The sequence below is a fragment of the Phoenix dactylifera genome, chromosome 3 (assembly GCF_051530095.1).
Source record: "Phoenix dactylifera cultivar Ajwa chromosome 3, Ajwa_hap1_PhDact_Kaust_v1.1, whole genome shotgun sequence".
NCBI classification, from domain to species: Eukaryota; Viridiplantae; Streptophyta; class Magnoliopsida; order Arecales; family Arecaceae; genus Phoenix; species Phoenix dactylifera.
Window position 1 is genome coordinate 55618774 of NC_143192.1, and position 24968 is coordinate 55643741.

Consider the following 24968-nt stretch of genomic DNA (forward strand, 5'->3'; position numbering starts at 1 on the left):
GTAAATTTTTAGTAGATGATAGATATTAATAATATAATATAATAAATTATTACAATATATGATTTTATTTTTTTATGAGAATTCAGTATTCCAATTGGATGCCCCAATCTATTATCTTTGGATAAACTATCTATCCAGCAATGTTTAGAGAGGCAGTTGGAGAGTGGATATAGATGCAAGCTGTTAGGGATTGCGCGTTCTTCTTAGGAGGAGATGTATAGTATTCTTACTTTTAAAATTAGAAGTAGCTTGTCCATCCATGCTAGTCCTTTCTAACTCTTTTCCATTTATTCAAAAAATATATAGCTAAATGAGTTATCAAATATTAAGGATTAGTTAGATTCAAACAAAAAGAAAAAAAAATATGATCAACTAGAAAATAAAGAAAATTTGCAAAAAAACAAAAATTATTTTTCATAGAAATAAAAATTTTATATTTTATAAAAAATAACATAAAAATAGTAAAAAATCCAATTTTCATCTGTTGAAAATTGAGATAATTTTTTTAAAAAATATTTTTAATTTTTTAGATAGATTGGATAAGATCTTTTTATTTATTAAAAATATAGTAGGTATTTCACATAATTTTTCAAAAAAAATATTCAACAAAATATAATATTATTTTTGATGATTAACTAAATATATAAAAAATTATTTTTAAGATATTAGGTAGCTAGGTACCAGCTGAGAAAAAAATATTTTGATAAAGAATTTTTTTTATTTTTTTTTGCCAGGAATAATGTGAACATGAACCAAACATGGACGGGTGCCCGTGCGGGCCGTCACACCATTTACGATGAGCAAGCGTTGCAACGAATTCAACGCTTCGCACGCCTGCCCCACCCATTTATTGGCCGCACAGTAATTACTATGCTCATGTCCGGACGATATCATATCCCGACGGAAAGCGACCGCAGCCAGCTGTCTCCTCAGCGAGCAAGTCTCCATCAACTGCAGAACACGTGGAACACGGAAGACAGCAAATCCAAAAAAGCCACGTTCGCATTCCCCGTTCCATTATCTACGTGTCACTAGTTCATCGCCTAATTTTGGCTATATCTCCGTACGCCAATCAGCCAACTGCCGCGACGCCACGAGTCGCTCGGTTTTCTAAGCGAGCGAAGCATTTAATCGCCTTTAAAGCCGCCACGCTAAGCAGCCGATTGGGTTTATTTTGCGGTGTTTTTCTGGTGGTTTTGGAATTAACCACCGCCCCCAACCGCTCTCCTTCCCGGAGCTCAATTTTTTAATCTTTTTAATTTGGTCTTTATCGAAGATTAAAAACGAATAAAATATGGCTAAAATAAAGTGATATATTCCTTTCTTTTCTTTTTCCATGTTTGTTCTACCGTCATTCTTGTTCGTTTCTTGTGGCCGAGAATCTCAGTCCGGCTCATTCACCTCTCCTCGCGTCTCTTGATCTCCATCCATCATTCTTTGAGACGAGAAGGAGCAGCCATGTCGCTCAGATCTCTGTCGTTCCGATCGGTAAGCGCCGGAACGCTGCTGATTTTTATTTGTTTGTTAGATTAGGTTTCGCGAGGAATATCGTGCTTCTGGTTTCGTTGAGATCTGATCGGGCCTTTTCCGGTCTAAATTTTGGTGTATCTAGTGTTTCAGGGCGATGTGAATGATTGATCTTTTTGTGTTATCTCTGTAAATTAGGGCCGATTTTGCGTGGATTTCTTAATCCGAGAGGCGAGAGCTTTGTTGCACGGAACCTATTGTCAGTGATCTGACAATATTTTCCTTACAATTTCAGTTTTATTTGTGATTTAGGGGGATTTTGTTCAAGATAATTTTAGTTTATTTCATGATTATACTTTTGATCTTTTTTTTTTCAAGGCAAATCTTGGTGGAGATTCTTAATTTTTAACCCAATTTGCAAATAAGGATTGTGGAGGGCTGTTAGTCTTCAATAAATTCTGTTGTCTGATCGTAGAATTTCATGATCCACAATTCTACTCAATCTTGCCTCATGGTTGATGAAGATTTCGAAAGATGGATTGCTGATGTATAGTTTATATGGTTAGCTAATGATGAATCGGCTATGTAACGCCCTTTTGGTTGAAAGTGTTATAATTACTGTGGGAATGGGTTTGCAGTCGAATGCATCTTCTGGGATGGGAGTGGCTGTCGATAGCAAGAGCACTTTCCTGGAACTGAAGAGGAAGAAGGTGCATCGCTATGTGATATTCATGATCGATGAAAAGAAAAAAGAGGTTGTGGTCGAGAAGACAGGTGGCCCGGGGGAGAGTTATGATGATTTCACGGCAGCCCTGCCTGGGAACGATTGCCGCTATGCTGTGTATGATTTTGATTTTGTGACTGAAGACAATTGCCAGAAGAGCAAGATATTCTTTATCTCATGGTCTGTTTTTTTCTGAAACCTATCTCTTAGCGTCTGTCGACTGTTACTTCATGCTGCTCCCATGACATGCTTGATTTCCATTTACCGAACCCTTGCTTCTCACATCTTGTAGGAAACTATTCTGAAACAAAACATTTCTGCTGCACATTATCGTTTTATATCAGTGACGTTAACATTATTAACTTTTCTTGCATAACCTGGTGGAGATGGCTTCGTAATTATAAAAATGATGATTCTTGGTCCTGGTTGAATGTGCAATTTGTTGCTTTGACGCAAGTATATCTTTTTTTTTTTTTGCTTTTTTTTAATACACTGCAACTTTCAGATATCGGTTTAGATGGTACCTTCTTCTTAAATGGTGGAAAATTAAAATTGCTTGCTCTCAACACTCAATCGCTTGGCCCTTAGAATGCATCCGACCCGCTCAGATACATATATGCAAATGAATCCTGCTTTTCAAGTTGTTTTATTATGTAACTTACCAGTGTATTTTAACCCCCTTTTCCATTCTCTCACACAAGTAGTCTAGCGGTCGAACCTGTCTGTCAAGCACGTATCAGTAGTATTACCGTGTTGCTTATAGATTCAACAAAGCTTGAATCTATTTATAGATTCAACAAAGCTTGAATGGTACGTATGAGAAAACTCTATACGATGGAGCTTAATGTCTTACCAGCTAGCCAGTTCATTCAGTAGGCTTATGAGTGCAGCTAGGGGTGCAAATGGGTCGGGTCGGGTCAGGTCCTGAGTGACCCTGACCCGACCCGGTTTTTTGTTCGGATCCTAATTTTGGATTCAGACCCGACCAGGTTGAAGATCGGGTCGGGTCGGGTCCGATTCGGGTCCGGGTCCGAGTCGGATCGGGTTCGGGTCCAATTTTTTGTGCTTTTTGGAAAAAGATTTGGGCAAATCTAATTTGGTCATATCATAATAATGAGGTGCTGGGTGACCCATGACTCGAAAGACTTGCTAAGTCATGGCCTTGAGTCAGAACAGGTGACCCATGACTAACTAAGTCGGTCTACAAGCCAAATGTCATACCACGCTATGTTTTATCTATATGACTGATTGGACGGAACTTGGTGTCTCCCAGCTCCCCTCTCACGAGGACAAAAAAAAATCCCAGACCATCTTCCAAAATCCAATTCCATTGCAGAAAACTGGCACATGACCCATATTCAGTTCAGTGTTCCCTCACTTTCGCCCTTCAATCGTTAAAAGAAACAAAAGCCCAAAAACATAAGGAAAAAAAAAAGCCAGCTACCGAGACACCAGAGGTATCAACAGTGTAATAGACCGAGAGAGAATCCTGACGGGCCGAGTGTTCCCTCACTTTTCCTTCTTTTTTTCTCTCTCTTTCTCTTCGGGTCCATTCGGGTCGGGTTGGGTCCGTTCGATAAACCCAGACCCGACCTAGAAAATGATTCGGGTCCAATTTTAGGATCCGACCCGGACCCGCGGGTCCTAAAATTCGGGTCGGGTCAGGTCTACGCGGGTCGGGTCGGGTTACGGGTCGACCCAACCCATTTGCAGCCTTAAGTGCAGCACAGAGTCATGGAATATAAAGTTTTCATTGTTGATTAGAAGGCCTCTGAGTCTTCCATTCGAGACGAGAACTATCTAAAGAATGTCTACCTTGTCGGAAACTATTTAAGGTCTATCATTTCATCTTCTGCCTTTTTTTTTCTCAAAGATTCATGAGTTTTGCAATCTTCAATTCTGTTTCTTATGCTTCCAAGGAATCCATCCATTGCTTATTTAAAATAATTCTTTAAGGAGATAGATTATGTCTTAAACGCAGGTACATGCATGGTTTGTGGAGACGCATTAATAGACAGATAGAGACTGACTTGACAGCCACTGATGTCCATTTGGTGCCTACAAGGTGGCATCCTTGTAGAGTGATAGGCTGTGTGACATGCATTTACATAAACATCATTGTAGACCCCAAGCTTGATGGACAAACTTTAAGTCTGCTGACTTTAAGTGTTTTGGGTATAAAATTGGTTAATAATGTTTTAGAAAGTTCTATTTTAAAACTAGAAATCCTTTCACTAGAAGATTATTGTTCATGGCATCCCTCATGCTGAACTACCATTCACAATGACGAGTGCCCAAATCTTTCCTTTTTTGTTTTTCTTGGGAGTCCAAGTTGGTCCATGTGGTTGATTGGATGTACGTTAAATCCTATGTTTGTAGAGTCTTAACGAGTGATAAGTAGGAAGACCTAACGGCCGTCCAGTTAAGAAGCAAACAGTACTCTCTTTAGCAACCCATGGTCGGGTCTTAAGGTTGCTTACTGATTTCATTAGGAGATATAGTTTCCATTTGTAGGACGCCTAGATTACTGATGAAGTCTTATAGGGGCCGTAAGAACCCTATGGCTAACCACTAGACAAAGGTCTATGCTGGCTTCTTCTCAGTGAAAGGAAAAAATGTTGAAGTCAGCTTTAGCCAACTGTTCCCTCTCTAATTTCTCTCTTTATCTCATTCATTTTCTTTTCCCAATTTTCTTTTTCTTTAAGACAATGTTATATGCTTCTTTACGTTCTCTGTTTTACCGCGATAAACCTGCTGCGAATCTATACATAAAGGTGGTCAACATTAAATTCTGCTGTGATTATTCCTTTGATCTTTTGTGCACACTTGTTGGAATCTTTATTCTCATATAGCTTTTTTGAACTGATCTGAAATCTGACTTTTATATGGGTTCTCATTCAATAGATTCTCCGTCAAATACCCAACATCAATATCCTAATTCAAGCCATAATTCACCCCTCTATTGCTACATGCACTATTCTCTATTTGCCAACTGTTTCTGCTTGGCACATTAAGTTTTCTGCACGTAAACTTCTGTGTCTTTTGAATTTCATTACAGGTCAGTAACAGACCCCTTCTATTGCCAAACTTTCATTTGAGGGTTTCTAGTGCGCTAGGGACTATGGATTCTCTACTTTGAAGGGCAGGTTAAAGTTGATCCCTTGGTTGCTCTTATTCTTCAAATTAAGTACTTTCTGTCCTCTGCGCAAGTGCTTTACAGCCTTTGTAACTTGAGGACATAGGTCACAACTTAATGCGAATATGATGCATATGAAAGAAATAAGTTTCTTTCATGATGTATATTAACCATCTTTAGGTTGATAACTTGTTATAGAGTTTCCTCAAACTTTGATGGATCATACATTTGTCCATTAGAGTTGACTTGATTTACTGGGGATAAGACTTGTATTATCCAGGAATTGTAAAGAATATCGAGCCTGAAACTGACACTGTATCTGATCTAGCCCAAAGTGAGGACAGGAGGCAAAACAACCAGCTGGAAGCTGCTTGACAGTTGCTGCAGATAACAACTGACAGGTTAAAGGGAAGGATGGATGTAGACTACCATACTATAGAATTCTAGTCTACATCCCTCCTTTTCTTTTAACATGTCAGCTGTTATAAGTTTGCCCTAGGAAGCAAACTTATGTGTGTATATTCCCATATTTGTGATTGAGTAGCTGAAATGAGTAATATTTCATGACAATAAGAGTAGAAAGATCATCTGCATTTTTACTTCTTCTGAATCTTTTGAGCTCCTATTCATGCAAGGCATGATTGATCCCAAGAAGAGTACCACTCTTGCTATCATGGTCTGATGGAAACTGCCTTAATGTCTGTGTACACATTAACATGTGTACGATAACATGTCAACCTCGAAATCATTCTTACCATATTAGAGTAGCATTGTTTGACCTAAAAGATGTGCTGCTGTACACATGAATACCTTACACTTCCAGAGGTTTTATTGCGGGTTCACTTCTTCCTGTATTATGTTGTTGAACTCCAGAAATGATGACGTGCTCGTGATATGTTTTAATGTGCATTATTTTTTGTCTTCTATTTTCACCGTCGCTTGTTACTTGTGTAAAATGAGTTCTTTTAGTCGTTTGAGTTCCAATGTTGCATATCCGTTTCTTCTAGTTTTCACTCATTTCACCTTTATTTACTTCATATACTGTTACATGTTGCTTCTACTATAACACTATATTCATTAATGATTCTCCATTTGCTCAGTTCTTTGGTTAGATTATAGTTTCATGTACCATATTAGCATTTCACTTGTTTTTGTAATCCATGGTGCTGCCAACTCCAACCAAATGAGGTAAGGCACGTTAATTTCATCATCATAATTTTTCTTGTAAACATGACAATGAACTGCATTAGCTACATGTTTCTTTTCTTCCAAATCTCGAATATCTTTATTTGCCTGCTGAACAGGTCTCCATCTGTCTCCCGCATCCGTTCTAAGATGTTGTATGCCACATCCAAAGACAGATTTCGCCATGAGCTTGATGGCGTCCATTACGAGATTCAGGCCACTGACCCTACAGAGATGGATCTCGAAGTTCTTAGAGACCGTGCTAATTAGGCATGTAGAACCCACAAAACTAACTTCATCGATCTCAATGAATAGCTGGGTTTCTGCCAACAGACGTCGTGTGGTGTCTTGTCCTGAGACATCTGATTATGAGAACATGTATGGGATCCTGAATAATAACTGTAGCTAAGAAGGCTGGTGGAAGAGATGAACGCTACCTTAATGACGCTTTTCAGTTAGAGAGATGTGTTTGACTAAGAGTAGTTGATAAAAGACCTGGGTGCTTTTATGAATCGGAAACATCTTTATGTACAACGTAACTTGGAGACCATATAATATATTAAAATTTCATCTGCTCTCTTATTTGGTGTGCCCTGTGTTAACTGTGTTGCCTCACTTGCATTCATGCGGTCACCATGTCGGTGTATGTCGGCCAAGTCTTCACTCTGCAAAGGTGCTTAACCGCTTTTCGGGTAGAACAAAAGAGAAAAAAAAAAAAAGGGTACCAGTTCCGATTTAGGATGAAGGAGTTGGCTTCTGGAGTTGAGTCCATGCTAATTTTGTTATGCTGAGATTAGTTTTCATGCTCTCTCTGTTGTTCGAGTTGCATGGACGAACCAGCCTGTGCATGCTTGTTTTTGAAGCTGGTTTTTTTGTTTTCTGAAAAGGCTATTATTTGACTACGGTTCCTCAAGCTGCAGTTTTAAATTCTATGTTGCCCTAAAAAGCATTACAGTCAATATGCAGTTTATTATCCCGGAACCAAAGAAACAAGCTATGGCAATGTGAGCTTTCTGCATCTTCATCGGCTATGTATTTGTTTCCAATGGGTACACTTAGCCCAGGTTTTGAAGGTCAAGTAACTTGTTACCGTTGGAATTCTCAGAAATGATGCCGTAACATGCAAAGCCTACTCGGACGTAAGCCCTGCCAATGCTGTTTGTTTCTGTGAATTATATTCATCATGCATTCATTTTGAATCCTTGATAGAATGCACCACTATAAAAATGAGTGGGTGTAATTAATGGCGCGCACAGCCATGCGGTCCAGGTCCCGTAGAATACAATTTCTCCTTCGGGCGTGGCTAGTTAGTACGGTTTAGTTGGGCTTTCTTTCTCACCCCATCTGTGTTATTAGAGAAATTATATCCTAACCCAGTCAATCATTTCGGCTTTTTTCTGTAGGCTAATGAAAGAGACGAGTGTACGGTAAAAGATGTCTACGGGAAAAAGACTGAGATGATTGAGTCGTGCGCAGCAACGTGGTCCATACCGTGTGGCCAATAATTTGCCGTGCTATTGTGATAGCTTGGCTAGACCGTATCTGTTCCTAGCGCATCAGAGATTCAGAATATATTTTTTTCCTCTCTTACAAAAAAAATATGATGTTCTTGTAATTGAAATCAACGACGTAACAATGTTCTTGCAAGAATGCAGAGTGGGCATTTTAATTGTTGCCTATGAGCACCACAAATCTAGATTAAATGGACAGCCTGAGGTATGTACATCATTGAATCACGGGGAGAACGTTGCTAAGAAAGCTAAATCAGATGTGGTACAAAATCACGTGGTGTGTCTGGGTTGATGAGATGATCGCTGATATGACCTCCCATCCCAGAAAAGTAGACGAGAAGTGAGCGAAAGGTTTCCCACCCGCGTCCAACGCATTTCATGGGCCGGAGTTCCGCGAAGGTGGGGTGGTCGTGGGGGCCCTTCAGCATGGGCGAGGCTGTAGCTGTATCTTTCGCGGGAAAAGGCATTCACCGACACACACCGTTGGATCATCCACCAATGGCTTGGAGAGCTGTCCGACTGATGATCCAACGGTGGATTTGCCCCAAGGAAGTGGAATCCTTCTTTCGCGCGAGAAGAGCAAGAGACCCGAGAGCGGCAGATGCAGCCGCCCTCACGTGATATCCGTCCATTATGGGGCACGGCGGGACAATAAAACAATAAAAAGAAGCCCTTTCCTCCTCCCCATCCCTCGTGGTTTTTTTTTTTTTTTTTTTTTTTTTTTTTGCTAAAGCGGATAGATCATACCTGATGAGTATGAATGCACCAAAGAAAATCAGAAAACAAAATGCTTCGGAGTGCCCAGAGTAACTTCCCGTCTCCAGCCCACGAAGTACTATCGGAATGACTGCCACTTAAGCAGCCATCCAATCTACAACTCCATTGGTTTTTCGGAAAACATGCTTGAGCTCCCTCGGATCCAACTGATGACCATGGTTGAGTCATCCTCCAGGATAACAAAGATGGTTCGTAAATTGCACTGGGCATGACGAAGATCCGCACAAGCAGCCTTCAGCTCCGCACTGAAAATCGAGACGTCGAATAGTCGACAGCTACCTGCAGTCACCATCCTGGCGTATGGGTCCCGTATAACAAAACCCGCACCTCCGTCCAAGACAGATCCATCGAAGTTGACATTAAGGAAGCCCGGAGGTGGGGGCTCCCAGATGAAAAACATCATGTAGAGTGCTACCGGAGCAGAATGGGAACCCCAAATGTCCCGAACTGTCAAAGTGCCTCAAACGGGTGTGATATGACTGATTTCCGCCGCCTGTGCTCGGGTGCTCTCCACCATGAGCCTCGACGACATGTTGTGTTCGCCAAAGGTTTGGGTGTTCCTTGCCAGCCAAATATGGTAGGTCGTGCGAGTCGCTCTAACCGCTTCCTGGCAAAGCAGTGGAGACTCTAACCATCGACCCCAAACCTCTTGCGGGATCCCTGCCAAGTGCCAAGTCACACTCGCTTATGCATACTGAAATATCGCATGGTCTACCATCTCATCCACACCACACTCCCCACACTCCGAGAAAATTCTCAGCCCTCGTCTGCTGAGTACTGCTCTCGTCGGAAGACAATCGACCACCTTTCAAAAGAAACAGTGCTACCCTCGGATGAAGTCCCATGCACCATATCCAGGCACAGCCTGGCCTCGGCTCATACTCTCGTCAAAGGATGTGGGAAAGATCTCCCACCCTGATGCCAGTCCTATCGAGGTACTCCAAACTCGGATATCTGGATCTGCACACCCTGATACCGGAAGAGATCGGACCTTGTCCGCAAAATGCTCCTCGAAAAGCTGAAACAACCAAGCCTCATCTCATGTAGCCCTCTCGGGAACAAGGAGATCACATACACGTATGCCCTTCATTGCCTCAACACTGGCTGTAGTCGGCCAATGCCGCAAGAGGAAGGCAATCCACCCACGGGTCACCAGCCACATCAATACTCTGCCTATCACCTATTAGTTATTTGGTGTGAGCCAATACAGTAGGCAAGTACCTCACTATCTTTCGCCATAGGAAGGAGCATCTCTGCCCTCCCTGGGCGGGAGCCTCAAGGCCCACCCACCCATAGCGGGCTGCCATGGTCTAGCTCTAGAACCCCTATGGCTCCAACATGAACCGGACTGCATGCCGGGCGTTGAGCGCCTTCCGTCTCTTCAGAAGAGAGTATCCCAAGCTACTCTCGCTAGACGGAAGGCAAATGCTCTTCTATGCCACTAGATGCATCCCATGACCACCTTCATATAAGCTTCATAAGAAGCTTCGGGCTAGCCACTCAATTTTCGCCACCATTATATTTATCATGTGGTAGATGAACATGGAGCCTGATACATATATGATCCGTGCCAATATATCCATCATGGATAGAGACGTCAACCCTTCAGCGCTTTTCTTTTCTTTCTCGTGCATGAATCTTCTGCCCAAAATTATGTTCCTTGGTTTGGTGGTGGTGGGCCATACGCAGATGGTAAGAAAATCGAATTTCTAATTTCTCCGTATCAAACCAAATTACTGCTTTCTCTCATCGCTTTATTTTTTTTTTGAAAAATTATTTAACCTTAAATTATGCTCCGCTGGCTTTGGGCAGTGGTTCTCATTCGGGCTGTTCCGATTTAGGAAGGAAAGACATTTTTCGGGATTGTTGTCTCTTCTAGTAAACTCGGGTTTGGTCAGACGGTTTACAGATGTGGAAGGCTTGGGATTAAGATTTCACCGGGAATTGTGGGGGCTCATGGATTTGCATGGGCTAAGAAATTCCTGTCTTCGTGGTCCTGGTGATGTGAAGCTTCTTCTCTAATTCAGTAGATGTTTCTGGCTTTCTTTGATTGGTGGGGCCAAGGTGGGAACTGGTGTTAGGGTTTCCGAGGGGAACAGCTCGGTGTTGGAAGTGCAGGATTCACGGCAGGCTTGAGGCGAAGTCGGGAGGTAAGGAAAGGATTGTGATGAAGGTATAGGAAGAGGCTCTTCATCGGGACCGCCTTCTTTGCCTTTTCCAGTTTCAAGAAATTTTCTTTGTTGATTTCCTCTTTAGGTGGGAGTTTATATCCGGAGAGAAAGGGCGGTTTTTGAAGGATCGGAGCAATTTTGCGTATCGTTTCCAATTGATTTTTAGTATAGTCTTGGTCATCTATTTCCTCTTTCCTTTTTTTTTTCTTTTTGATGGAACTTCAGACATGGTGTGGGCCTTCTGGTATCTTTTCTAGACATCTTTGAAGGCAGTTTAGGACTTCAATTACCAAACTTGGTCCAGCTTTTGATGGCATCCTTTTTTTGATGGAAGAGCTTTTGATGCAGGCCACCTCAGGGAAGTGCTGCTAATTTTTCATCCGCCTTCAGTAGTGAGGTTTTGTGTTATAGTAGAGTTCTTGGAGCTGGTCATGGAAGTCTGAGATTCATATGATTCATGGACAGCCCATCCAAGACCGTAGTTTGGTTTAGGAGGGACTTGAGGATTGAGGACAACCCAGCCTTAGCAGCAGCCTCCAAGGACGCATGCGTGCTCCCTGTTTTCATATGGTGTCCAGGTGAAGAAGAGCAATTTTATCCCGGTCGAGTGTCTCGATGGTGGCTGAAGCAGTCGCTCGCCCACCTCGATCGGTCCTTGAGGTCTCTTGGAGCCCCCCTGGTGTTGATCAGAGCAGAGAGCACTCTCGCATCTCTTTTGCAGTGCATTGGTGCAATTGGGGCCACTAGAGTGGTTTATAACCATCTATATGGTATGCTGACTCTTCCATCGTGATCCTGCTTCAGTGGTATCTTGTGTGTTTTGGCTGTGTTCTTTTGTGCTCAGTTGGTTGATGTAAGAGCTTGTTGGCTACTCATAGTTTTGCTGATCATACTTATTAATTCATTTCCTGAACTTAGGAATATGATCAACTATGCCTAGTTTTCTTAATACTGTCGATGCTTTATTTCTCTGTTAGTATTACTGTTCTGATACTGTTTCAGTGTCTACATATCAGCATGTTGCTGTTATAGTCTAACAATGTGCATTTATTATGCTTTTGCTTAAATTTGATGGTAGATTTTCAGCTATGAATATAGCGATAATCTTTTACAGCACTTGTAACTGTTACAGCTTGATCTTTTAATATTTTTCTCTACTGTAGGACAGTTTAAATCATTTCACGAGCCTGTTAAATACGGGAACCTTAAGGAGTTGAGCTTTTTCTTTTGGAAAGATTTGCAGCAAATTTAAGAAATGATGAGAACGGTTATCATAATCAATTTCAACAAGAATGCTTGTAAGAGTGAGAAAATGATAACCGACTCCTCTAAGATATGTGAATAATCTTGGTTTATTCTTTTGCATGTCAATATTTGTTCAAAAGGGAAAAAAAATGAACAAAACTCTAGATAAAGTAATACACTCAATCAAAGTGTATTGTATTGGGAGAAGTACATTGACATCATTCTGTAAGTAGACAACAATTCTGTGGGTTCTAAGGAAAAGAAAAGAAATTGTGAAAGAAACTAGATTGCAGATTACTAAGTCTGTGCCAACATAGTCATAATCAATAACCCATATTGCCGTCCATATATGCTATTCTGGCTTTATGAGCTTATATCTGTATGCATATCCACCTTGTGGCAAATTTTGATCCGTGCGAGCACCCTCAAATTCTCTCCTGGCTTTCTTTTAAGTTTTCATGGTTCTCCGCCTTATTTTTTCAGTGGCTGCTCTCACGGTATCTTAGCTATATGCGGCCATCAATGCAATGATTTTCACGACTCTGTTACTATTTGCTTGTTTTTTATTTTTTTTTTTTTAAGAAAAAATGCTTTGACTTTATCACCACATCCAATTGGCAACCTCATCTTGGTGATTGCATGTACTATGTATTGCCAAATACTCTTGTGACATAAACAAATTCAAACTCGACACCAACTATTTAATGTCTTTCTCTTCACATGACCTATCCTGCAATGATCATAGTCCTTGAAGTTAAAATTCCATTGTGTATATCCTCAAATTCTATAAATATATTTTCTTGTACCTTTTCATTGTTAAAGGGCGACCCAGTGCACGAGGCTCCCTCCACTATGGGGTCCACAGAGGGTCAAAATTCACATGTGCACAGCCTTTTGCCTATCTTCATGTCGTCTGGGGATGTATCAGGTCGTTAAGGACCCAAATTAAGGTATCCAATTTATTCACTCTTCATTGTTTTGTGATAAGCTTTTTTATCATCAATTAAGAAAAGAATGTGTGCTCTTTCTAATGAGTTTGTTTGGTTTTTGTTTTATTTTTCTCTTTGAAATCTATGTTTTAAATGATCCTTTTGCTCCTTTTTTAAGAAAAGAATGTGTGCTCTTTCTAATGAGTACGTTTTTACTGGCACAGAGGTTTCACCTCCATCAAGAATGGTGTTTGCCTTACCTTTCTCTTCGAAATTTATGTTTTGAATGACCTTTTTCTGTTCCTTTTTTTTCGAAGAAAAGAAAGAGCCTTTCTTTCTAATTAGTTCTTTTTGTTTTTTTCTCACCTACCTCTTTGTAATCTGTTGGAAATGATATTTTCTTTTATATCTATAGGGAATGAGATCTTTTTTGGGTACAGATATTATCTGCCTTCCGTTCCTCTTTGTTGTGATTCCTATTTTGAATGCTGTAAACTCTTCTTTCTTGAGAGAAAGATAGTTTTTCTGTCTAACTAAGTCTTGTTGCAGTATAAAGGCCCTAAGAGGAGAAATTAGTTGGTTTCCCCAAGGTCACTTATGGAATATACCCTAAAATGAGAGGGCTTTATGAAAGGAATGAACATATGCAACCATTTATCAACTTGATCTCATTCTTCCGTGGGTTCCATGAATGATGTTGTGCATATACTTCTTTGTAACAGTTTTTCCAGGGTTTTTAATCTCTTTAGTTGCATTTGGATTGCAATGCATTTTTCTGGATACTTGTATATAAATGTATCGTCAGCTGGTAGCACTCTGGTTTTTCCTTAACTCCAAATTTTGTGGTGGCGATCCCTTCTGATGTCTGAAAGTTAATGACCTTTTATAATCTGCAAATAATCCTCATTTTAGCATACTGCCTTATTTGCAGATCCTGTTTCACTTATTCGGGATCATAAAATAAAAAATGAGCTGGCGGATCTTGGAATCTCTGTGCAAAGTTTTAATGGTGATCTGTTGTACGAACCATGGGAAGTGTATGACGAGAACGGCCTTGCTTTTACAACTTTCAATGCATATTGGGACAAATGCATGAGCTTGCCAATTGAACCAACTTTGCCTCTTCCTCCTTGGAGGTTGGTGCCACCCGCAGGTAGCGTTCAGCCACATTGTGTTCATTCATTTATACATCCACTGTTACTTTATTGAATACTATCTTCAACATTATAATTTTTCTGGTAGTTAATTATCGTCACCACACTTACAATATTATTCTTTTTTGTCTTGACTATCCTTGTTCTTATGTTTGAAAAAGTTACATTACCTAGGTACTTTTCGCTACTTTTCGGTTGAAGTTAGGTTGAATGTTCATTGTAACATGTTCTGAAACTTTGCTTTAATAGCTTGATCCTGGTGGGGGTGCAAGAACTTTTGATTTAGGTTAAGCTTATCACCGTTATTAGGCTCTTGCTGTAGTTGTTCAAGGAGCATTTTGGATTAGTAAGTACAGCATATGCAAACAGAAACATGAGATGCCTTTTTCTAGAGAAGACCGTACAAGGAATCTGCTGGTTTGTGAGAACACTTTTTTATTTTCTTGGAAAGATAAGGAAGCCCTCTAATTGGTTGAAACTAATTAAAGTTTTATACTCTTGTCCAGTTCTTGCTGGATTAATCGTTACTTTTGCCCCTTGAGTGGCTAATTTTTATTACGGGGTCTCCTCCTAAATTGGGGTGGGCAGGAAGGCGCCTTCACTTACAAGGAGCTGATGTGGTGTCATCCTTGTAGGCTGTAGCAAAGTCCATTCTTTCATAGCTGGATGATGTCCGCCTGTGTCTCCATGATCTATGACTTGTCCTTAGCTTAAACACATTAATTTAAGAAATATCAGGCAACGGGTAGGCAAATAGAAGGCATCTGAGGGTGTGCAGAGCTGCAAGTTTTGCATCTCTATGATTGCTGCTGCCATGGATATATCACACATTCTATCAATAGTTTCCAAATCTCGGCTGTTCCCCTAATGGATTTTCTTTAGGAAATACTTGATTACAAGAGACTACCATATTTACTGTCTTACAATATATGTGTATTTGTCACATCATTCAATTTTCGGTGCCAGGGACAGAAAATGTTCAAAGTTGTTCACCTGAGGAGCTAGGCCTTGAAAATGACACAGAGAAATCAAGTAATGCATTGCTGAGCAGGGGATGGTCCCCAGGTTGGGCCAATGCAGACAAAATGCTAGCTGAATTTGTTAATGGGCATCTAAGGGAATATTCAAGAAACAGAATGAAGGTGGAGGGCAACACTACTTCATTGTTGTCACCTTATCTCCATTTTGGCGAACTTAGTGTGAGGAAAATCTACCAAGCTGTAAGAATGAAGCAGATACAGTGGGCAAAAGAAGAGAATTCTGATGCAGAAGAGAGTATCAACCTCTTTCTAAGGTCAATTGGTCTAAGAGAATATTCACGTTATCTTTGTTTCAATTTTCCATTCACATATGAGCGGTCGTTGTTGGGAAACTTGAAACACTACCCCTGGCGTGCTGATGAGGATCAGTTTAAGTCTTGGAGGCAGGGTAGAACAGGGTACCCATTAGTGGATGCAGGTATGAGAGAACTTTGGGCAACTGGTTGGATGCACAACCGAACTAGAGTCATTGTTGCAAGTTTTTTTGTGAAATTTCTTCTACTTCCATGGACGTGGGGGATGAAATACTTCTGGGACACATTGTTGGATGCCGACTTAGAAAATGACATCCTTGGTTGGCAGTATATATCAGGTAGCTTACCTGATGGTCATGAGCTCAACCGTCTTGACAATCCAGAGGTATGCCATCGCTGTACATATATTTGAGAAATCTTAAATCTGCAACCTCAATATGTCATATACTCATAGTTTATGCTTTTTCACAAAATCATTCTTTTCTATGTATTCTCTGCTTTCTTTTAAAGGTATTGCAAACCTTTTGGTGCTAAACTATTATTGACATCATTTTGTATTTCGTGTAACTGAGATTTATCTAGGGAAGGGATTTAATTTTGTTACATAGTATTTGGACTTAAATGGTAGTCAACAATGATGTACGTCTAAAACATTTGAAGTCAAACTTGCAGATGCCAATTCATATGTTCATCCAGCTGTCTATATAAATAAGTTCACTATATACATATTACAGCAGAACCACATAAAAGATATACTTTTGTTCTCTGACCATTGGATTGGCAAAAGTTGTACAGGTCATATTAGTAAATTTCATGACTTTGATTTTTATTTAATCATCTAGTATGCAAAACTATAACTAATCATATATTACATAGATTATTGTGTCTTTAATTAGTAAATTATTTAAAATTCAACTAAACTAGTATATAATCGCCTATAAATTTATATCATATTGACATTTTACTGAGTTAGCATGTTCTGTGTCGTATGAAAAGTTTGAAAAGTTTTGAGGTTAAATTCCAAATCTCGTGGCCTTCTTGCTCAAAGCCTTCACTCTCTCTCAATTTACTAATATGAAGACCATTAGACATTAGAATCTATTTTGACATCTCAATTTATCTTAAACATAAGTTTTGGTCTGCATGTGTCCCGCCCTTTTAGTCCCACCCATTTAGACTAGGTCTCAATCGGTCCTATGGCTATTGGATCTTCACTTAAAGGACAAACCTAATTTTTCTGGAGTCCAAAGTACTTTGAGATGATTCTTTAATATTGATACATGCTTTAAAGCTTTGCTATACATTTTGAGTTTGACTTTTACAATTGAAAGGTGTGTGCACACAACACACACACACACACACACACACACACACACACACACACACTGTGAAGAGTTTCGCAGACCTTTTCCAAACACTGTCTCTTCAGAGCGTAAGTAGGAGCTGGAACGGAGCAGATCTGGTTTCTAGTAGAATATGATAAGAAACAGTAATGCCTAAAGAGTTGTAACTACCAATCAGGAGTAGTAATGCCCAAAGAGTGACAAGACTACTATTATACAGCTTCCTGTTTGAGAGTTTAAAACATATCTACTTCCTATAGAAGGCAATTAAAAGTAGCCTAGATGCCAAATAATATGTTTCCCTAGCATATCTAAATGTGCATTTGATTTTTCTATTCAACATGTATCATTTGTTGCTGATGCATGATGAGCATTGCATTGATTGGTGCAACATGCTTACAGTGCTGACCCTTTATTGGCATAACCTTAGTGTCTTAATTTGATAGAAAAATGATGCCGTAACTGGTACTGTGCTTTGCATGAATAAACCTTCATCACAGCAGGAATTCCCATACTCAAGCCATGTTAGAATGTGTTCGATTCTTAATGTTTTGTTGCATTAGTCTAGTTGATGAAGTTCGTTGTGTCCATATGTGAAGGCATCAAATCCATTTGCCCAGTTTACATGTTTTTCCTTTGTTTATTTCACAGTGTTTTTAATAGGAATTATTGTAGGAGTTACATGTCAAAAAAAGGACTGCTCATCACTTAGTTTACAACAATGTTTAGATCTTGTACTGATGGCTATACACTATCTCAAGATCTAAAATTTTAATAATGATGCACTTTTTAGCCTTTTGTTTAATATTTCAATCTGGTAGTTTTTGACTGAAACCATGAAAATACGAAAATTTTTATAAACTATAAACACTATAATAAATATGAAAAGTTAATATGTTAACATTTGAAACTTTCAATACTCCCTGAAATTGTTCATTCTTTCTCATTTATGACTATTTATTAACTAATTGTTTTTATTCGATAATAACAAGCAAAGCGTACACTATTTGTTAACTAGAAGAAATCATAATATGCTTCGTTTGTTTTTGTGGGCTACAGAAGAGCATAGCCCAAGGGTACATAACTAGTGGTTCAAACAAAGTCAGCCGAACCGGACCAAACCACCCGGTTCGGCTCATACCGAGTCGACGCGGTGGAGGACCGGGTTGGTTCTATTAAAATTGGGACTGGTCCCGAACTGGCCGAAATCAGTCCCAAACCGATTGAAAAGGGCTGAAACCGGTCCCAAACCGGCCGGTTCTAAGTCGGGCCGATTTGGAACCGACCCTCCTCCCCCTTTCTTTGTTTTGTTATAAAAGAATGTTGGGAAGGCCCGAGAAGGCCTTCCCAGCATTTTTTTTACTTCTCTAAACATCTCCCCCTTCTCCCACGACGAAAATCACACCAATTCAGCACGATTGAAGGAAGATCCAAGCCTAAATAAGGTGTGCTTTTTCTTTTCTATCTTATTTTCTCTATTTTTTTGCTCTCCAAAAAATAGCTCGAAATTTGCAAAATAAAAGATCATACCAAAATTTTCGATTTTGGCTTGATTTTATGGTATGTTGTAGATCTATGGATGATTTACACGATGATATAAAAATTTTTAATTTTTGGATTATATATAATTTTAAAAATTAAAAATATTTTTTTTGGATTAAAAAATATAAAAAATATAAAAAAATGTTAAATCAGAAGCGTATTTAATATCATGCAAGCTACTTTTTATTTAAAGTTTGATGCGATCATACGCATAGTGGCCTAAGCCTAAATTTGAAAAAAATTAAGAAATAAGTAGCCTTTGATGCATGCATACGGATCTAAAAAAATATGTGTAGCATCCATTGTTACTTTCTAAATAGATCTGAGCTGAAATTAATTTTCTAAAATATTTATATTTAAAAATTATTTTTAATTTAGAAAATAATTAAAAATATATAATTAATATCAAAAATTATGAAAAATTAGTAGTACGTAATACATATTTCAGAAGTATTTTTTGAAGTAAAAATATATTTTTCTGAATTTATGGTATTTAAACATATTTTTAATTTAAAAATATTAAAAATATATAAATAAATTTCAAGAATAAAAAAATAGTATTATGTATTAGATAAATTAGATGTATTTTTGAGGTAAAAAAAATTATCTTCATCATAATGAAATTTTGCTATTTTTTAAAAATTGATAAACTGACGTACTTCATAAACCTATAGGAATAGAATCATCAAAGAATAAGAAGCCAGAGCGTGATATTGGTTGGATCATGGGCAGCGGGTCGAGAAGACAATGAAGGTTATCAGATCATTGTATGAAGTGCTTTAAGCCGTGGACAATAAGAGGTATCCTAGATGGGCTTTTTGTATCATATGATGAAGGGCAAAGATTCAGATCAAGGAGGCCAATTCGACGTATGCCTAGAAGTACATCAATATCGTTGAGCGGTGGTGGGAGTACCAGATGGGTAGAAACTTATATCTAGCATGTAAATAAGAACATTAAAAATTAGACTATTTCTGTACTTGTACAATTTTACTAAGATAATAACGAACTCTATCTGCAATATACTACCTGAATCCAATGTTTCAGTTCACTGTAGCTGAAATCGATATGGATGACGAACTTCTGGTCACTCTGCGTAATATGATTTATAAGATGAAGCTCGATCCAAAAGTCGTGATCCTATGTCTAGAAGAGATAAGTTAACTTAAGCGACATGTGCAAGTTAACTGGTATATTCAATTATTAACATATAACAATACAGTTCTTTTTCACAAACCAAAATATTTAGAGAGGATGCTGACAACTTTGAAGTTTCGGTAGCTGTCGTAAGTAAGAAAAGTATGAATCCAAGTATATTATACATCAGAAGAACATATACCTGGTGTTAGATGGTGACTAATATGATACTATCTTATATGTAATTTTTTTTCAATATTTTTATAGTTGAATGGTGGATTTATTTTGGTTTATCCGCGAAAAATCTTAAACGGCTAGCTATCCGGATCCTCTTCTAGACGATCTCTTCGAGTGGTTGTGAGTGCAACTGGTCCACTTTCATTTTCATCCACAACAAGTAGAGGAACTGTTTGATACAAAAGTGCCTCAACGACCTTATAAATGTTCACTACAATATGAGGTTGAGGCTAAAGTGTATTCAGAAGAGTGAAGTTAGAGTATAGAATTCCGATCCATAGTGCTTTTATTGATGATGAGGATAATCTTAGGATCAGATGGTTTGTGAACCAGTAGCAAGAGCCGAAGCTTGATGAGTGAGGATTGCCTTCACGAAGGCCAATTTTGTAGCCAGCGAAGCTAGGGTCGATGTATGACAATGGGTAGAAAGCAATATTGCATGCATCCTTACAGCTGATCAACCACAACCAAAGAAGTCATTGGGGAGCTGGTCACCACATGACTCCTTGTCTGAGACATCTATTTAGAAATATGATCGAGAGATACTTAGATGAGGCTACTACGCTAGTCGGTCGACTCGATCAGGAGGGCAACATACATTCTCCTAACATAGCTAGATAAAGAGGGGCATGAAGGGTAAATAGACAAAGTGGCACGAAGAGTAAGCAATTAGCGAGTGGCACAAAGGGTAAGCATGCAACATGGCACGAAGTATAAGTAGACAGAGAGTGGCACGAAGCGTAAGCTGGCAGGTGTTCAGCACACCAAAAAAGAAAAACAAAAGGCACCTACAACCCCATAGAGAGTGTGGAGAAGCCAGCTTACTCAGATTCAGAGATTAAGAGCAACCGTTCTGGTGGTCATAGATCTGCTGGCCAAGAAGAGAACAGAGGACATGAGACCACTGTTAATAAGACAGCCGCAGGGTGGTCTTCAATTCATCGGTGAGCTCCAGTTTACATATGCTGCATAGGATAGAAACCACAGTGTACGATCTGGTAGAGTCTGCGAGGATACGATTGCATATAGGAGACGGGCTTCTTGAGATTATTTAGGAGGATATGATGCAGCTGCAAATGACCTTACACATGGAGTAGGATCCATAGATGTATCATGTTTCGAGTCGTAAACTGGATTCTATTACTCGCAGCCACAAGCAGCCTATGATCCATACAGATATGGATATAGTCACGAATGAAACTCAATTACTTGTGCCTGAAACAAGCCAGAGTGGCTATATGCTTGTTTGGCCACCTCATTTTGGTTTGTTAGGCCAATAATTCTAATCTTTTCTGGTGAGATTCTATGTTTCATATGCAACTTCAATTGAATTGACACCTCAAAAATCCCATGCTAGGAGACTGTACTTGAGCTTGAGCATAACATTTTGTTCTCATATTTACTTAAATAAGATATGATCTGTGGGAGCTTGTGTATAAGCAAATCGCTAGAACTGCAATTTTCTTCAGTTGGCTTATCCAAAGGCCAATGAAGCTTATGGTTTACCAGTTACTCTAAATGATCACTGCTTTATTCTGCTAGTCAAATGGATTGCTAACATCTGAAAGGTTAAGAAGAGCTAGCCCTTACATTATTGATTTTTCTATTTCTCTTGGAAATTTGGAGACATAATCTCGCTAACATATCCCTCGAATGAGTAGCATCCTCAACATATTAGGAGGCATAAGAGATAAAACCACATCTAGGTCATTAACAGTTTGAGTGATCCATTGCACAAGCCCAGCTGCTGGTGGGCCCTAGAAAGAGCCATTGGTTTTCTCTGTTTACATTTTCTTCATGGAAAAGTTTAAGAGTTTGAATCTGGTGCGGACTGTTGTTTGTACGTGTCTAAAACAAGTTGCTGAGCTAACGTGTTATGTCTTGAATTACATCTGATTCTTTGTTGAAGAACAACTAGAAGTTTCACAGCACTCGCTCTTCTTATGGTTTGACTAGCTAAACTTTTTTCTCAAAAAGACTAGCTTAACTTTCGGAAGGCTACTTCAATAGGAGTCAAGTTTTTGCTCATCTGATTTCTTTGACATTCTAGTAATTTTCTGTACAAACTTCTCATATTCCACTGATGAAGGAGATTTTGAAAGATTCCTATTTGGGACCCTCCTCCATGCTGGAGTTCTTGACAATTGACTAATAGTCGCAGTTCTTTCCTTTTGTCAGAATTTAAATACCCCATTTCACATGATTGATGGATTAATGCCTTTTGGCTTATGATTTTTTAGGACTTCCTAGAAGGTAGCTTTAGAAATAATTTCAACCATCTAGTATTCCAGTTACATCAGAGATATGGGTCTCGGTCCTTTTAACTAGGTTGCCGCCTTTCCATCCAGACAACATTATTTGGTGATATTCCTGACTTTAATGTAATCCCACAGGCTAGGATCATCTAATTTTGCTATGAAGACTTATATTGTCGATCTTTTAAACTAATGGAACTCTATGTTTCTAATTGGAATTTAATGTCCCCAACCACAGTAAGAATCCATTTCGTTGTAACAGGGCTTCCGTTCTCCATGCCACACAGTCCTTCCAAATTCCATTTTATTTGGTTCACTTCTTGTGTGTATGCTGGAAATAAATGTAAATATAACGTATGTCTCCTCAAGCTTGATGTAACAAGTATATTTTTTATTTTTTCTTTTTTGGTTAGATTGAAACAGCCAACTTGGCTGGAGGATACATACCATGGGCCTTCCTTACTGCCTTGGCCTCAATGGGCTAAGCTGCTGGTGGAGGAAAGGCCCAACGACCACAGAACAGTCCATTGGGGGCAACTTTAGACTACCCACCCATATTTACCAAGTATTATTCTTAATGCAGAAAAAGGGCAAATTGAGATTCAGACTTTGTTTTCATTCAAGTTCTTGAGGTTCCTTCATGTTAAGGGCTAATCAGCTGCCTAAAATTTAAAATGCAATTATTTCTCCTTGATTTTGGTGAATTTTTACATTTTATGTAAGAGGCTGACTTCGGTCCTGACTTTTGATCCAGCTATAGTCTCAATAATACTGGTTCAGTAAATACTCGTGTATCACACAAAGACCAATTTGACCATTCAATTCTTGCTATTTCTATATTCCTGAAAGAAAAAAAGAAAATGAAAAAGTTTTCAATGTGCTGATTATTTCATACCAATTTCACATTTCTTATGAGAAAGGCTAGCAGTTGCAAGTTCTTGTTTTTTTTTTTTCTTTTTTTTCTCATCTAAAATATCCTATTTTTGCTTTTGAGAAAGAATTTTTTACTTTAAAATATTGCTTCATTAAAGTTTTGAGGTTTGATTATCATTCTTATCCTGGAATCTAGGATCAAGGTTGCAAATTTGATCCTGATGGAGAATATGTTAGAAATTGGATTCCTGAACTTGCAAGAATGCCAACTGAATGGATCCATCGTCCATGGGATGCTCCAAGATCTGTACTAAAGGCTGCTGGAATTGAGCTGGGTTTAAATTACCCGAAACCCATCGTAGAACTTAATACAGCTCGGGAGCGCCTGGATGATGCTGTCACCATGATGTGGGAGCTGGACAGAGCTGCAAGAGTTGCAACATTAAGTGGTTCGCATGAAGTTGTGGCTGACAATCTGATTGGTATGAATAACTTGGACATTCCAAAGGCTGTTGTGAAGAAGGAGGTATCTTGCACAAGTTCATCTCTTGATCAAAGAGTTCCCTCTGTTCATAATCTTAAGGGCAGTTCATGCAACAAGGGACTGAAAAACCTAAACAGTGAGAGATCTAAACAAGTTGACATAAATAATCGCGTTGCCAAGATGGAGACATCAAAAAAGGACAAAGACCTGTGTTCTACAGCAGAATCATCAGCTGCTAGGAAAAGAAGCATCAGTGGGAGTATGTGTGCTGTTCCAGATTCATGTTTTTCTTTGTCAGAAGTAAACGCTCTGGATGATAGTGGTTCTTTTAAGCCACATAATTCAAGTGGATCGCCTTCCATGCATCCATGGAAAGAAGAAGATGGCATCAGAGGAGAAAAGGTAATCTCAATTCAGAAATTATTAGATGAGTACAGCAGTAAGAGCACCTTGGCCAGCCCTAGTTGCACAAGCAATAGTATGATCCTTAAATGCTTGACAATGCTATACAGGCATGTTCAAGGATTTTCGATATCAGTAACTCATCAGTTCAATCTATCTAATTTACAATTGTCCTCCCATGACAATTGTTTTGGTTTTCTTCATTGAGGCAATGATTGAGTACTTCTCAAGCAATTGGTTATCTAATCTGGCTCCTGCACAATAACAAATATTTATTTTCTCCAATTAAGACTCTCTTTTTTTCTGATATTATCACGCCTTTCTTCTGATATAAATTTGTTTTCCAAGCATTACATTTTGAACTCTTTTCTACACTTAAAATCTATTATATGTCAAGATACTGATACCAAAACATCAAAATGCATCTCATGAACATAGAACTGTTGTATCGGTAGCTTTTAATTTGCTTACATGCTTGTTAGCAAATATCTTCCTAAAGTTACCATAATGATATGTCAAAGCATGTTTGAACTCCATACATGTGTGTACCTCTGTTTTTTGTGATATAAGATTAATTCATTGCTGTTTTTGTAGGAGGGAGATGATGTTGATGCTCAGAGTAGCATTGAGGGCTTGAGACCATGCAAGAGACCTTCATAACTTCAGACAAATGAAAAAGTTCACTTCATCTTGTGTTCATTGGTATCATGCTTATGTTTTACTTATATTATGTTAACATGAATAAAATATGCTTTGTACTCTATAAATTCTCATGTATAAACAGTTTTGTATTTTATGGATTCTATCTTCACGGAAATTAACAACTAAAATATTCGAGCGATACTTTTCTTTGTGCTGATGCATATAACCGCAGTTTGTTAATATATATCCATATCAAGATGTTTTAAATTTGCTATTTTGTTCTATTGAGCTTATGCACATATCACTCTATATTCCATGTATTCTCTGATTAGAACTAAAATATGCTGTCTGAGACCATGAACAATGGAGGAGAATGCCTCCATTGATGATGCACATATGTCGGTATAGGAATCACCCCCTAAAAAATTAAATTGACATGAACTACTTACTAAATATAACA

General features: G+C 38.8%; 2 protein-coding genes across 4 annotated transcripts; both read left to right on the plus strand.

Moving 5' to 3' along the window:
* Positions 1-1170: 1170 nt before the first annotated feature.
* Positions 1171-7094, plus strand: LOC103708459 (actin-depolymerizing factor-like). Its single transcript, XM_039116521.3, has 3 exons — positions 1171-1488; positions 2106-2371; positions 6632-7094. The coding sequence occupies exons 1-3, from the start codon at positions 1459-1461 to the stop codon at positions 6780-6782; spliced, it is 447 nt and encodes a 148-aa protein (XP_038972449.3). The 5' UTR covers positions 1171-1458; the 3' UTR covers positions 6783-7094.
* A 3299-nt stretch (positions 7095-10393) lies between these two features.
* Positions 10394-24707, plus strand: CRY2 (cryptochrome 2). Of its 3 annotated transcripts, XM_088719219.2 has the most exons (7): positions 10399-10492; positions 10613-10950; positions 11320-11741; positions 14077-14298; positions 15266-15978; positions 23177-23866; positions 24461-24707. In XM_088719219.2, exons 3-7 carry the CDS (start codon positions 11429-11431, stop codon positions 24524-24526), a joined length of 2004 nt encoding a protein of 667 aa, XP_088575345.2. In that variant the 5' UTR covers positions 10399-10492; positions 10613-10950; positions 11320-11428; the 3' UTR covers positions 24527-24707. The 3 variants fall into 3 exon arrangements, with proteins under 3 accessions (XP_088575347.2, XP_088575345.2, XP_088575346.2); XM_088719221.2 differs by lacking the exon at positions 10613-10950 and having other exon boundaries at positions 10394-10492; XM_088719220.2 differs by lacking the exon at positions 10399-10492 and having other exon boundaries at positions 10913-11136.
* Positions 24708-24968: the final 261 nt, after the last annotated feature.